The sequence below is a fragment of the Herpailurus yagouaroundi genome, unplaced genomic scaffold, assembly GCF_014898765.1.
Source record: "Herpailurus yagouaroundi ecotype Mexico unplaced genomic scaffold, PumYag 184, whole genome shotgun sequence".
In the NCBI taxonomy this organism is placed as follows: Eukaryota; Metazoa; Chordata; class Mammalia; order Carnivora; family Felidae; genus Herpailurus; species Herpailurus yagouaroundi.
Genome location: NW_024412415.1, coordinates 8,626,442 through 8,642,253, shown reverse-complemented (window position 1 = coordinate 8,642,253; position 15,812 = coordinate 8,626,442). Strand labels below are relative to the sequence as shown.

Sequence of the window (15,812 nt, the reverse complement as noted above, 5' to 3'; positions counted from 1 at the left end):
GAAAGGGCCAAGCCCTCAACACACCCCTTCTCTGGACAGGTTCAAGCCTGCTGCCATCATGAAAAGCCAGGCATTCCCACAGGATCCAGCTCCTACCAACCATCCTCCAGAAGGCAGAAATGAAACAACCGTGGGATGAGCAACGAACACAGCAGCACATACAGGGAGCAGGACACAGTAGATTCAAGCAGTGACCCTGTGCCTTGAAGTTCTTTCAGACCAGGTAAAATCAGAGGGACAAGAGGTTCTTTAAGACTAACTCAAATGTCACTCTCTAGCCTTATTGAACATCACAACCTCATACCCTACCCCCATTCCCTATTCCCTTTCACTGCTTACACTTTTTCCAAAGCACACATCAACCTGTAATATTCTGTAAAGTTAACTTTTTGGGAGGGAAGAGATCTATCTGCATCACTAGATTGCCAGCTCAGTGAAGGAGGTATTTTTGTCTGTTTTGTTTACATCTCCAGGGCCTAGAAGATAGGCACTCAATAAATATTTCTGAAAGAGTGAATATATCTTTAAGTCAGTAGCTACCAGATTTCAAAGCCAAGGAACCTCCTGATTAGCAGAACTGAGAACTAGGGACCTGGGGCAGGTGCATGGTTCTCCCCTACCCTAAGCTTTTAGGGTTGACACTTGAGGGCAGCAGTATGATGGTGGAAACAACAAGAAAACTGGGGTCAGGCAGACCCATCTACTAGCATACTGTGTGATCCTGGGCATATTCCTTAACTTCTCTGAACTTCAGTTTCCTTCAGTTTCATCTGTAAAACAGAAAGAATAATATCTACCTCACGGAATTGCTGTGGAAACTGAAGAAGACAACGGACAGAGTTACCAGCATGGTGCTGCTGTCCGTCTTCTGGAAGGGTACTCTGGTACACCACTAACAAGGAAAGCACTATCCAGGGGGTCAGCACTTACAACAGGAACCCCAATTATGGCATTCCATACACGACCTGCTGGGCACTAGTGATTCATTAGGGTCCTCAGCCAGGAATGGAATTATAAACTGTCCCTCTGGAAAACTGTATAGCTTTAATTACTCTAAGAGATAATGAATGAGGGTGTTTCCGAAGGCATCCTCAGTTATGGTCCTCTTTAGGTACTTGCAATCCAATACCTTCCAAATAAGTAATCCTCTTAGGCCAGGTCATGAGATCCATTGGCATTTCTGTTTCTGGGACATTTTACAAGTCCGTCCTCAAAAACACGAGAAAGGCTTGATGGTAATAACCCAGTGAATAACATGGTTACCTGTGTAGAGCTACCAGTGCATTTCTCTCTACCCAGAGGACTCTAAACATATCCCCTTCTGGAACAAAAGGTAAATCTCCGTGGGCTGCAAGACTTACAAGCCAGGTCAAAATGCAGTGTCTGACCACCTTTCCCTCACTCGTTACGATCTAGCCACCACTGCCACTGCTCAGCTCCTCAAACAAGTGAGTCGATTCCTCCTTTCCCTGGAACCTTTGCACTAGAGATTTCCTCCACCTGGTCCACATTGGTGTCAGATCCTCATGTGTTCATTCCTCTTTGTCATTCAGACAGCAGCTGCATTTTACCTCCCACTGAGTTTTATCCACCCAGTCTTAAAGTAGCCCCTTGTCCGGCCCCATCCCCCGCCACACAAACCACTAATCACTCACTTACTCTCCCTTCCATCACTCAGCTTTACTTTCTTCAGAACACTACCATCTCTGTGATTATCTTGCTCATTTATTTGTTTACATGCATACTGTCTGCCTGTCCCTCTTGAACCTAAACCCCACAAAACAGTCACCCTTCCTGTTCTACTCATGGCTATATACCTTGTGCCTGGAATACCACCTGGCCCAGAGCAGGTTTTCAACAAATATGTGCTGAACAAATGAATGAAGGTATCTATGACCAAACCATTTGAGGAAGAAGTAAGGGGCCTCGGTTTCAGGTGTGAGACTTACAGAACAACCAGAAGACTGGCAATGAGGAGACTGATGCTTGTGAGTGCCCCTCACACACAAGACTCACATCCACCAGGGCACAAAGTCCAAGCATCTTCTCTCGTGGCCACCTGGTCTCTCCATAGTCCCACACACTCCCTGGCAAACCCCCACTCAGGGCTTGCCACAGACAGTACAAAGGTACTTCTGTGCTCCTTCAGCTGAGATGCCACTAGAACACAGTTCAGGGAGAGATTTTTGTGGTTTCATACCTGGTCCAATGCTTTGGAGCTGGGGACCTCAGCATAACTTCCAATATGGGCTGAGGGAATGGAGGGTCTTCTCAGGAAATATAGGTTTCCCCTCCTCCTCACCAGTTAAAGCGACCAAGAGTCCTCCTCTGGGCTGCTGGATAGAGCAGGTTATCTTTCCAGGACACCCCCACTTCAGTAGCTGCCCTGCCCAGAGCAGTCACCCAGGCCAGACCCTGAACTTTGGCATTGGCAGTCAAGGGAAAGCCATTCTCAGAACTGACTGGCTCCCACCGTGGCAATGGGGACTATGCTGGGCTCTACAGCCCCTAAATCCTCCACTAGGCCAGAAGGGGCCCAAGTCAACTATGGATGTTCAACTAAACTGAATCCCTCAAAGAGGCTATCTGGGGACCACTTGGCCTCCTGCAGCAGGGGGGCTCGAAGTGTGACAGGTGAAGGGTAGGCTTTCTGTGGAGAGAACAGCAAAGGGAGGAGGACTCTGGAGAAGAGATGCAGGAGCCACTAAAACTGAGGGGTCTCTGCCCAGAGACTTCACCCACCTCTGCCTGACACACATCCCCCTCCACCCCACCCTCTTGGAGCTGTTTCATTTCCTTTCAGAAAACTTTGTTTTGGTTTGATATTTGCCTCTAGGCCTCTGGGAGACTTTTCTGAGCTTTGTTTTTCTTCTTGTTTCTAGGATACCTGAGCAGCTCCTAGAGCAACAAGCACAGTAGGAACCAGAGAGTGGGGGTGGGGTTAGGCTCGCCAGCTAGGAAAAGAAGAAGGGAAAGAGCCTGCTTGGCTCACATACACTTTGGTGGTCCCCAGACACCCCAGAGCAGCAACAGGGAGCTCTAGCCCACAGCAAAATGAAAACATTCAAAAAGACGCCATTTACAAAAGGAGAACTTGAAGTTCTAGGAATGTAGATGGTCAGGGAGTAGCTCATGGCACTCACTGCCCAGGGCTGGCCCAAGCCAAGCACACTGAGGGAACCTACTAGATGTCACAGAAGGGAAGCTTCCATATACCACCTGGAAGGCTAATGACTGCCAGGCTGGGACCTGCCCACAAACAGAAGCACACATCCTTAAAGGCACCAGGCCTGGAGACAGGGGCATGGGGGAAAGAGGTGGGGAGCAGGCGTCCACAATCCCTAGGGCAGGCACTCGAGGCTCAGCACGTACCAAGCAGCAGCCCAGGTCTTTCCTGCCTACCTCACATCCAGCCCCAACCCCATCTCCAACAAGAAGGAGCCCAGCTTTCCCAGGCAGGGGCAGGCATGGGTGGAATCCCCCTGAGGCAGGCTGCACTGGGTAGGCAGCAACAGAGGTCATTCATCAACTTGCTTCTGGTCGGGGAGAAGGAGGCCAGCTCAGCCTCTACAGAGTAAAGCCAGTGTAGCTCCCACAGCACCCCCACTGCATACATCAAATGCCAAAGGGCCACTCAGGAGAGACACTGGCCCGAGGACTCAGGGACAGAAGTTTCTCTGGCACAGATTGAGATGCCCATAAATTGGGCTCTTCTCATTCATACGGCAGGCAGACGGCTACACGAAAAGCAACCTTTAAAAATAAGCAGAAAGTCAGATCTTCCCCCACCCCATGCCATTTTAAGATTAAGAGCTCTGTAGTCAGACTACTTGGGTTGAAATCCCAACCAGACACTCACTAGCTGTGTGACCTTGAGCAAACTGCTTAACATCTCTGTCTTAGTTTCCTTCTCTAAATGGGATAACAGTATCAACTTTACAGGGTTGCTCTAAGTATTAAATAAAATCATTCCTTGAAAAGTGCTTAACAAAGTGCCTGGCACAGAATAAATTTTATTTTTTTCCTTTTTTTTTTTTTTTTTTTTTACTGTTTATTTATTTATGAGAGAGGGAGACAGAGACAGAGTGTGAGCTAGAGAGGGGCAGAGAGAAAGGGAGACACAGAATCCGAAGCAGCCTCCAGGCTCTGTGCTGTCAGCGCAGAGCCTGACACAGGGCTCGAACTCACAAACCACGAGATCATGACCTGAGCCAAAGTTGGACACTTAACTGGCTGAGCCCCCCAGGCACCCCCAGAATAAGTTCTTGATAAAAGTAGATTTTGGATGAGATGATAAAACTAAGAAAATCACATACTGGTACAAAAACTACAAGAGTTGCTGTGGAAATCACACTGGGAAACTTGGCACTCCCAAGCTGACAGTGGGGGAAGAAAGGGAGACCAGTGTGGCCTTCCCATTTTTGTGCTCCCACGCCTTGCTGGAAGGAACAGGGGTTGACAGAGAGACCCAGAAGCAGCAAAGTTGCCAAGCCTCCAAAAGAAACACTTCTGCAAAAGCCTAAAGAAACTATGGCTGGGGGGTTCCCATCTGCAGGAGCAGAGGAGTAAAAAGGTGGCAAGGGAAAGAACACCAGCCCCAAAACTCCACCTTTATTTCTTCCTTTTTTTTTTTTTTTTAATGTTTATTTCTTTTTGAGAGAGAGTGCAAGCAGGGGAGGGGCAGAGAGAGAGAGGAGGGGGGCAGAGGATCTGAAGCAGGCACAGAGCCTGATGTGGGGCTCGAACTCATGAGCCGTGAAATCATGACCTGAGCCAAAGCTGGATGCTTAACCAAATGAGTCACCCAGGAGGCCGAACCCTACAGCTCTCCCATGGCACTGACATATCTCCAAGTGATGAGAATGGGCAAATGTTCAAAGCAGTACTTTTCATAAAATAGCCAGAAAGTCAAAACAACCCAAGCGCCCATCAACTGATGAACAGAAAAAATGTGGGACATCCATTCAATGGAATGTTATTCGGCCATAAAAAGACAAAGTACTGATACCTACCATGACATGTATGAACATTAAAAACATTATGCTAAGTTAAAAAAGTCACACAAAGCCAAATATTCTACTTATATGGAATGATTCCACTTATATGAAATATCCAGAACAGGTAAATCTATACAGACTCAAAGTAGATTAGAGGTTGTTTAGGACTGCAGGTCTTGGGGGTAAATGGAGAGTGACTGTTAATGAGTATGTAGTCTTTTTGGGGTGATGAAAATATTCTAAAATTGACTGTGGTGATGGTTGCACAACTCTGTAGATATGCTAAAAAAAAAAAAAAAAAAAAAAAAAACCACTGAATTTTACACTTTAAATGAGCAAATTGTGTGGTACATTACAACTCAATAAAGCTGTTTTCGAAGGTGACCAGAAGGTAGATATTAAAAATGGTGTTGGGAACTGTGTGTAAGATAAAGTGTGACTCTGTATGTGTGGGTGGATGGCCAAAAAGCACGACAGGATGGCAACAAGGACAACATTCAACAGAGAGACTTTACCTGGCCCTGTAACTCCTTTACAAAAGTGGTACCAAAACAGTAACCAGGACACGTCTCCCAAAAGATACCAAAAACCCCTGCCCACCCTCACAGGTTTACTAGCAAGGCTTTAAACTCCCAGGCAATAAGACTTCTTCCAATGTACTTACTTACCCAGCTGGGTAGGCAACTAAACCGGATCGGGGATCGCAGGCAAGTCCTCTGCCTCCAGACACTGTTATTCCAAGCACCTTCTCCAAGGTCACCTGTTAGAGCAAGACAGAGAAGTGACACATGGACAGAGCCAAGTTGGGAAGGAGGTACTGAAGGTACCCACGACCATCCAGCAAATGCTGACTGCTTTCTTCAAGAGAATGGGGCCACTGACTTCTCCAGGTTCTGGTCTGGCACAGGCCCCTTGATCACATGGGGAACAGCCAGTGTGGACTGAAGGCTTTTAAGAGGGCTCACTCTGTGGGGACCATGGGAAATAAAATGAAGTGCGAAAGCTCAGCCCATGGCCACAGAGGAACAAGCACTCCCCCAATCCATGAAGGCTCCATTTACAAGATAAAGCCTTGGGTCCCCACACTGGCCTCTTCTGTCTATGAGATTCAGAGGAGGTTACTAATCTTTGTGCCTTGGCAGGCATGAAAGAAAGGCTACTCTGATCCACCAAGAGTCAGAGGAATGTTAGGTAGCAATTAGGTGACTCATAAGATCCCTGATCTTTGCATCCCATCGTGTTCTTCCCCTCCATCAGAGAACTGCACCTCCCCCCACCAACATCTGCCAGTTCATTCAGACTATGCGCCTGAGAGACAGAAACATGGCTTAATGCTGTGTTTTACAAAGCACAGATGTTCAGAGTGCTCTAATTATTATTGTTAAGCCACAACTCCCACAGAGATGCAAAGGATATATGTGTAAAGTGCTCAGAGATTCTGATAGGACATGGCCACATGGGACATTCACAATCACTCTCACCATCCATACTGTTACCCTACACTGGCTACAGCCCCGGGGCACACACTGGACTAACCTCAATTAGTTCACTGGCCTTTCTGCTAGATGATCCCATGGGAGATTCAGGCTGCCCTGGAGCCTCTTCTCACCCCACCTCACTCTCTGCTACAGAACATCTTGCTTGTCACTCCAGGTCCAGTACCCTCTAGTACAGTCTGGACTCGCTGCACTGGCCTTCCCCAGACATGTCCTTGGTCTCTCCATTGACTCAAAGAGATAGGCATCTGAATGCAGAAAGGTCATGTAAACAGGCTAGACTGTGCTCTGCTACGAGTCTCGGAGGCCTTAGGTGGTGTGAACCAGAAACATGTCAGAGGTGTTTATGTCTGTAGCAGGGTGGTCTACTCCTAGTCCAGGGCAGTTTCTAGAGAGGGGAAACCCAGAATCAATTAGGTGGCTTTAGGATCTCTCCTCCTCTCTTATCGTCTCAGCTGGAGAATTCAAAATCCTTCTAGAGGGATGGTATAAATTCTTATCTCCAGGGACCATTTTAGTTTGAATTAGTTGGAAAGAAATCCCCTATGGTGGCCAAAGACCAAAATAAATCTCCTAGGACATTATAGTTAAAGCCTATTCCCCAGGAAGGTCCCCAAGAGTCTTCTGTGCTTCCTGGGGATGTGGACCAGCAATTCCAATACATGTCTACTCACCGAAAGAGGCAGTTTATTCCCAGGGCACTATACCAACCCACAGCCACCTGCCAAGCACCAGACTTGTCAGTTACCATGGGCCTACCTGAAGCACTAAACCTAGTGTGGGATAAATTAACTGTCCCCTACTCTCTGTGTTCTTGGTCATTCGCCCTACCTTATGCCTCCTTCCTCACTTTTTCTCAGCTTCATGATGCCCTGGCACCCAGTCACCTTTCTGAATGGCCTGAGCAGCAGGCAGACTGACTGGAGAACACAAATACCCCTGGGGAAGTCCAGGGGACACTCAGTTCAGGGCACCACTCCCCATCCTGGCACTGTGCCTCCAGCTAACCCAGAAGGAGGGGTTCTCAGAAACATCCCTGCTGTACCAACTGCCTACAAGAGAGAGAGAAGAGAAGAGAGAGAGGAACCCAAGGCTAGCATTACCCACAAAAATGGAAAAGGTCAGCAGAATCAAGCGCAGTGAGCTAAAAGGCTGCTCAACTTCTATTCTCTTCCAGTGAATCATTTTAGGCAAGTCCTTTGGATCCAAATTTGCATCAATCCCTCCTTTATGCCTCAGCTTTGGTCCCAAAGAATCAGACCAGTCTGTTGATTCTCAGCTTTCCTTCCCTCTGACAGGAATTTGGGTAGGTGTTTTGTGGGCAGATGATCCAGCTCCACAGAAGATTCATTCTGAAACTAGCTTGGACTTTTCAACAGCAAGCTAAAGCAGGAAGGAGATGGAAATTACTCACACCTTTAAGAACAGTGTTGGTCAAATATTTTTTGGCCACAAGCCACAGTAAGAAAGACAGTTTATGTTATGGCCCAGTATATAGATACACGTACATGTGTGCATGTGCATAAAAATGAAATCAAAGTTTCACAAAATAATACTTACTCTTATTGCATGTGATATACTTTATTTTCTATTACATTACAAAATTATTCTGGTCATGGCCCACTTTATTGATTTCATGACCTACAAATGGGCTGGAAGCTCCAGTTGGAGAAACCTGCTACAGACCATCTTTTCCCGCTGGGCCTGGGCTCCAGGCTCTGATCTCTGGCAACTTTGTGTTCCTCACGCACTTTCCTCCTAGGACTCCTGGCAGTGGGACAGACATCCGGGCTAGGAAACCCCATGCACAGGAGTTTGCCTGGGCTCAAAAGTTGGCTTGTTTTCAAAGGATTTATGGTTTTTGGCTTTTTCTGACTTTCTGAACAACTATCCAAAAACAAAAAGGCAGTTTCCTTTGGCTCTGTGGAGTGGGAGGAGCAGGGGAAAAACATTCAGGGGCATCAGCTGGTTTTTATTTTATGTTCTAACTCAAACCAGCTTCCTGTTTGCAGGGAGGTTTTGGGCTGAACTCCACTTTCAAAGGATTTCAGAGAGTCCAAGGCTCCTGCAGGGCCTCCAACATCTAGGCTTATTTTAAAAGGCCCAGCACAACGGAAATTATAAATGGACTGTCTACCTGTCATAACCTCCATATCCTATCCTTCCAAAATGTGGCACAGCTCCCTTCTACCATAACAAATGAAGACAGACCTGAGCGCCCCCTGCAAACACACCACCAGCTAACCACACCCAAGTTCAAGCCAGCTTCCACTGGCTCACGACAGCTGACGGTGCACTTCCTTTCCCACCTCCTCTTTCATTTTTTTATTTTTTATTTAAAAAAATTTTTTTTCAACGTTTTTTATTTATTTTTGGGACAGAGAGAGACAGAGCATGAACAGGGGAGGGGCAGAGAGAGAGGGAGACACAGAATCGGAAACAGGTTCGAGGCTCCGAGCCATCAGCCCAGAGCCCGATGCGGGGCTCGAACTCACGGATCGCGAGATCGTGACCTGGCTGAAGTCGGACGCTTAACCGACTGCGCCACCCAGGCGCCCTCCCACCTCCTCTTTCAGTGACAGCATGTTGACAGCTTGAAATCAACACAGTGGGAGTACTTACACCATGAAAATCAGCAAATTTACAAACCAGGGCTCTTTTTTGTCCCCTCAGAGAGGCTATAAACATTCAACAAGACACCACGAAGTTCAGGTCACTGTTATCTCTCACTTGGGCTACGGCTATAATTCCCACGTATTTTCTCCGCTTCAGGCCTTGCCTCCCAGAGTCTTTTTCTCAATATGGCAGGCCACAGTGATTCTTTTAAAATATATGAGATCACGTCATTACTCAGCTCAAAGCCCATGGGCTTCTCATCCTTAAGTTCAAATTCAAATACTTTTACCCTGTTTATAAGACCCTGAATCATCTGGCCTCTGGCTCCCTGTCTGACTTCGTTTCCTTCACCCTCCCCCTCTTCCTCCACCTCAGCCACCCTGGCTGCCTGAACACCTCAAGCAGATTCTAGCTTCAGCTTCTGCATATGCTATTCCCTCAATTAAAATGCTCTTCCCTTGCTTGGCTATTCACACAGCTAATTCACGCAGGTCTTTGCTCAAAGGTCTCCTCATAGGAAAAGACTTTCCAAACTAGCTTTACTGTTATCACTCTATACCTAACTTACCCTGTTTTATCTTCTTCATAGCACTTAGATTCAGGTACAGACCCAACACTGATTATATTTCTGTCCACATACTTACCGTCTGTCTTACTATGCAGATGAGGGTGAGCACAAAGGGAGCTTAATGGTACAGGTATTTCATTTCTTAAGCTGATGGTGGGCACACGTTCATTCTATGATTGCATATGTCTTTATTATATGTCTTAAATATTGCATAGTAAATTTTTTTAAGGAGTCTTTTTTTATGTTTATTCATTTTGTTTGTTTGTTTGTTTGAGAGAGAGAGAGAGAGAGAGAGAGAGAAAGAGCTAGAGTGTGAAGGGGGGCATGGCAGAGAGAGAGGGAGACACAGAATCTGAAGCAGACCCCAGGCTCTGAGCTGTCAGCACAGAGCTTGACACAGGGCTGAAACCTACGAACCACGAGATCATGATCTGAGCCGAAGTTGGACGCTCAGCCAACTGAGCCACCCAGGTGCCCCACATAGTAAATGTTAAAAAGAGAGAAAAGATAGGGTCTAGGATGTGGCATGGGGTTCAGTACCTCACGAGCAACATCATTCTATAATTCACACCCTTGACTTTTCTCCTTATCCTTAAGCAATGGTGTTTTGACACTTACCCAACAATGTTGGGGGAGAGGGTACAAAGAACTCAAGAATATGAGTTTTTGTTTGATTTAGGTTTCTCACTTAAGTGCTTCCAAGACTGCACACTTTTACAATGCTCTGACATGCCGCTTCCAGGGGAAGCTTTCAAGAACCACTGTGTGTATCCCTTCTCCTGACTGCTAAGCATGGCAGCAGGTGATAGGCTAGGGCCCCCTCAGCCTAGGGCCCTGAGTAACTTTAATGAACAAAGCCCCTGTGCTGATACACACTGAATACGAGCATGAGCAAGAAATGAGCTATCTGTTAAGTCAGGGAGATTTTTGAGGTGATTTTGTTACCACAGCATGACATAGCCTGGCAATTTTCATACTTTTTGGTCTCATACACTCTTTGGTTTCTTTATACTCTTAGAAATTATCAAGGACCCCAAAGAGCTTTTGTTTGTATCAGTATATTAGAAATTATAATGAAAATATTTTAAAATATTTGTTAACTCATTTTAAAATAATAAATCCATACATGTTAATATTCTTATTAAAAATAACACTATTGGGGCGCCTGGGTGGCTCAGTCGGTTGGGCGTCCGACTTCAGCTCAGGTCACGATCTCGCGGTCTGTGAGTTCGAGCCCCGCATCGGGCTCTGGGTAGATGGCTCAGAGCCTGGAGCCTGCTTCCGATTCTATGTCTCCCTCTCTCTCTGCCCCTCCCCCGTTCATGCTCTGTCTCTCTCTGTCTCAAAAATTAATAAACCTTAAAAAAAAAATAACACTATTTTCGGGGCGCCTGGGTGGCTCAGTTGGTTAAGCATCCAACTTCGGCTCAGATCACGATCTCACAGTTCATGAGCTTGAGCCCCACATCGGGCTCTGTGCTGACAGCTCACAGCCTGGAGCCTGCTTCTGATTCTGTGTCTCCCTCTCCCTGCCCCTTCCCCACTTGTGCTCTATCTCTCTCTGTGTCTCAAAAACGAATGTTAAAAAAAAATAAAAAATAGTTTTCCAAAACAAGAAAAAAATTCAGTGAGAAGAGTGGCACTATTTAACATTTTTGTAAATCTCTTTAATGTCTGGTTTAATAGTAAACAGCTGGATTCTCCTATCTACATCTGCATTCAATCTGTTGTGATATGCTATTCTAGGTGAAGATGAAGAAAATCTGGCCTCATTTGAATATGTAACTGGAAAAGGGGGGGAATCCCATAGATCCCCTAAAAGGGGACGCCAGGGATTCTCAGACCATACTTTAAGAACCAGTGACCTAGTCCCTCATGAACACTATAGCATTCTTCCACGTAAGGAAGCAAGCTCACTGGTGTGAGAGTTGCGGCCTCAGCATCACTTCAGAAACAGAGGCAAGGAAGAGGTCCTATGAGAAAACAGCTATCCTCAAAGTCTGGGGTGGGGCCTAAAGTTCTAACAGCAAATTCAGCTATAAACCCTCACAGCCCAAATGCCAGTGAAACACAGCCCAAAAGACACACCAGTCCAGGTAACTGATTATGTCCAGTGACTTGGGATACGACTACTCCAGGCAGCTGGTACCCTGACACAGCCACACAGTTCTAGGAATATTGCTTCATGCACAAGTAAAAACTCAGAAGAGAGCACCCACGTCATAATCCACAGTGATCTCCTCCACATGCAAAACATAGCCTAGAAGCAGAGAAAATACTCAAGATGCGACCCAGCCTCTGCTTTAGCAGGTAGAGAGTGTTGAGATGGAGGAAAGCCTACACCAACCTGAGACAGGGTGTCATCTGTCCCCAGAAGTGAGGGTGCAGGAAGGCAGAATTACTAGAGATATACTGCAAAGGAGGGCTTGAATGCCCACCACTCCCAGCATGTACTAGGCAGGGCAGTATTGTATCCTCCTGAGAGAAAAAAGGAAAGCAAAATTATCCCTCAACTTAATGAGATAAAGGGATAACTTCATAATAGCCTATTCCCAAGAGAGAAGGAAAGCCTAAAGCCAACTGTTTAAGTGCTCTTCTGGCTCTCATTAAAGTAGATGGAAAAAACAGGTGGCTCAAAGGCAATAGACAGGGCAGTCACTCATACTAGATAGAATAAAATTTTCCAATGTGCAGATTGCAGCTTATTAATGAGACTCGAAATTGACTGATTTAGTGCGTAATGAATAAACAGAACAGAACACAAAATAGATCCCATGGCATGTAGTAAGGGCAAGTATTGATCATGAAACTTTTGTTTAGGGATGTGTGTGTTCTGGGTCACAATATAAAATGTATTTCTTGGGGCACCTGGGTAGTTCAGTCGGTTGAGCGTCAGACTCATGATTTTGGCCAGGTCATGACCGTCGGCCTCCATGTTGAGCATGGAGCCTGCTTAACATTCTCTCTCTCCCCTCTGTTTCTCTCCCCTGCTTGTGCACACGCTCTCTCTCTCTTTAAAAAAAAAATGTAGGGGCGCCTGGGTGGCGCAGTCGGTTAAGCGTCCGACTTCAGCCAGGTCACGATCTCGCGGTCGGTGACTTCGAGCCCCGCGTCGGGCTCTGGGCTGATGGCTCAGAGCCTGGAGCCTGTTTCCGATTCTGTGTCTCCCTCTCTCTCTGCCCCTCCCCCATTCATGCTCTGTCTCTCTCTGTCCCAAAAAATAAATTAAAAAAAAACGTTGAAAAAAAAAAAAGTATTTCTTAATGTGGGTCATTCTCAAAAAAGTTTGAATATCACGAGGATGTTATGGGAGATCCTAAGACGAAGAATACATAGCTTCTACCCTCTACTCTCAAAATCCATTAGGGAAAATATAAAACAATCTGGTATGTGATAAGGGTCATAAGAAAGATTTATATAAAGTGCTCAAACAGGAGGGAAAGAAATGATTTCTGAACAGGATCAGGGAAGGGAAACAAGGAAGCTTTCTTGGAGGGTGAGATGGTATTTGACCATGGCCTTGCTTGCTGTGAGGGTAGGATCTTGACAGGTGGAAATACAGAGAGAAGGAATTCTCAGTAGAAGAAGCTGCATGAACGAAAGTTTGGCAGAAGGAAATAACAAGCAGGTGAGCAATGATGAAAGCAGATTGTGTTAGGAGAGTAAGTCAGGAGAGGTAGACTGTAACCAGACCAGGAAAGGCCTTGAATGCCAAACTAAGTGGGGTTATCTGTAGGCTCTGGGAAGCCACTGAAGGGTATCAAGCTGGAGACACAATCAAAGCTATGTTTTGGTGATGATGTGTATGAGACAATATAGGCAGGGAGCCCAATTAGAAGGCTGTTACAATAGCTCAGATGAGAAGTAATGAGGATCTAGACTAGCATGAAGATAGTGAGAGCAGAAAAGACATGATGGATTCAAAAGTAATAAAGCAAATAGAATTGGCAAGCATGGCCACCACACAACTGTGAAGGAAGAAGACAGAAGACTCAAATTCTGAATCTCAGAGATAGGGAACATGAAAAGAAATGGTGCCAGGATCAGAAAGCAGACCTGGGTCTGGACAAAGGAGGAAGGATGGGAGCCAAGGATGTCTATTTTAGACGTGCTAAATCTAAGACACTTGAGGGATATTTAGCAGGAATCACAAACATTCACTTTAGCAACATAAACATAGAATTAAATGCTTGGGAAAGAGATCAGGGCTAGAAATGGGCATCTCAGAAATACTCACATGGAGGTGAAAACCATCACTGAAAGTACAAGAGAAGATGGGAAGGGAGAGAGAGGCTAAGGACAGAACCATGGAGAACACCTATCTTTAAGAGTAGGGATGCTAGGCAATTAGAGAGAAAGGAGGAGACCCAGGAAGCCAGGGAAGGGGAGAGCTCCCAGAAAAGAGGGGTAGTTGATAGAAGTGCCAAAAAGAAGTGGAAGAGGCACAAAAAGGACTCTCCAGACTCTAGAGCCATCTGCCACACGGGTGGCACACAGCACAAAGTCCCAAGAGGCCCAAATCTCTAAACACGTGATCCCAGGAACCCTGGGCAGGGCCGTCTAAGCTTTTCTACTCGCTCTCTCTCTTTCTCTCTCATCCCTAGATCCGATCAGTCCACAAGAGCTAGAGTAGAGGCACTAGTCAATGGAAGATCCAGTCTGTGGAGCCAAGACAATGGCACTGCTAGAGAAGGGCTTCTTGTTTGAGCCCATGAACTAATGACTGGTTTGGATTTGCTCTTCTTTTCTTAGTGTGAGAGGCCACTACAGGGAGCCTTCGATGGCAAGTCAGCAGCTGCTCCCTTAAGAAAGAGAACTAAGAGGCCAGAGCCACAAAAGACCAGGGTCATCTAGGATTTAGCTGATCTCAAATTGGTAAAGAAACTCCAGCAACTGGGAGGAAGTCGATCTCTGTGTTTGTTGCCGTGTTTTGTTGCCACCAATTTCTTTTTTCCTCCTTCTCTCTTTCTCCACTTCTCAATCCCACTAATACAAGTTATAAATACCTGAGTTAGAAGTCATTCCAGCCAAACCATGGGCTTGCTGTTTCTATAAACAAGCATGTCACAGACCTGTCCATGGCAGAGCACTCTCCGCCTTTCCCTCCCTTCCCGCAGGTTAAGAATAACTATGCTTGTCTCTTGCCCACACACTACACTCTAATCTCACAAAGCAGATTCTCAACCAGATTCTGAGAATTGCTGCTTATGTAAAAGCCACAGAGGAAGCCCAAGGCCGACAGGCTTTGTGCAGAGACTTAGCCAGCTGGACGGAGACCCAGTGACTAGCCTGGGAAGGGGGGGCAGGGAGGCGGGTATCATGCCCAAGCTCACTCACTTCTGCTCCTTCAGAGTCCAAAGTGCCATCTGGTCAGAGGCAGGAAGGGACACGATGGCCACTCCAAGACTGTAGAACAGATCTTGCCTCTTCACTCTGCTCCTGGTCTCTATCCTGTCTGGCTGATTTGTAGTTCCAATGTCTGTACCACAAAGGCTCCCAGAAACAAATAACTTCCAATATGACAGAAAAACCAGGCTCCCAAGCTTAGAGTTCAGCATTCGTTGGAGCTGAGCCAATTCTCTGGTGCTGGGATTAAAATAGCCTCAGCTTCTAGGAAGGTAAATCTGCCACCGCTTGGGAGGAGGTGACCTCTAGCCATAAACCCCTGAAGACTAGAGAACAAAGGTTCCCAACCCTGGCCTACCAAAAGAATTACTCATAGGGTTTAACAGGGGTTTTGTTTGTTTGTTTGTTTGTTTTTTCAGATATCAATCCTACCCTATCTCCATCCCTTGCCTCCACAAGATTCTCAATCAATAGATATAGACTTGGGTTTGAGAATCTGTATATTCAAGCTCTCCAAGGGGCTCTAATAATCAGGTAGGGAACTCTTAAATTAAAGCATTTTGCCTTCTTATTTCCAAATTTCAGTCCCTCCTGGGACTAAGAAGGAAACAATGTTCCAAGTATTTTCACAAGAATAGCCAGACCCGAGGCACTTGGGTGGCTCAATCAATTAAGTGTCTGACTCCTGATTTCAGCTCAGGACATGATCTCACGGGTTTGTGAGATCAATCCGCTGTCAGCACAGAGGCTGCTTGGGATTCTCTCTCCCTCCCTCTCTGCCCATCCCCC

General features: G+C 46.2%; 1 protein-coding gene across 5 annotated transcripts in view; it reads right to left on the bottom strand.

Moving 5' to 3' along the window:
* Nucleotides 1-15,812, bottom strand: part of MAPKBP1 (mitogen-activated protein kinase binding protein 1) — a 55,484-nt gene that overhangs the window by 22,389 nt on the left and 17,283 nt on the right. For all 5 annotated transcript variants that reach the window (XM_040492361.1, XM_040492362.1, XM_040492360.1 and 2 more), the window contains exon 2: nt 5,666-5,757. In XM_040492361.1, coding sequence (XP_040348295.1) covers nt 5,666-5,757 — 92 coding nt within the window. The remainder of the gene's footprint in view (nt 1-5,665; nt 5,758-15,812) is intronic.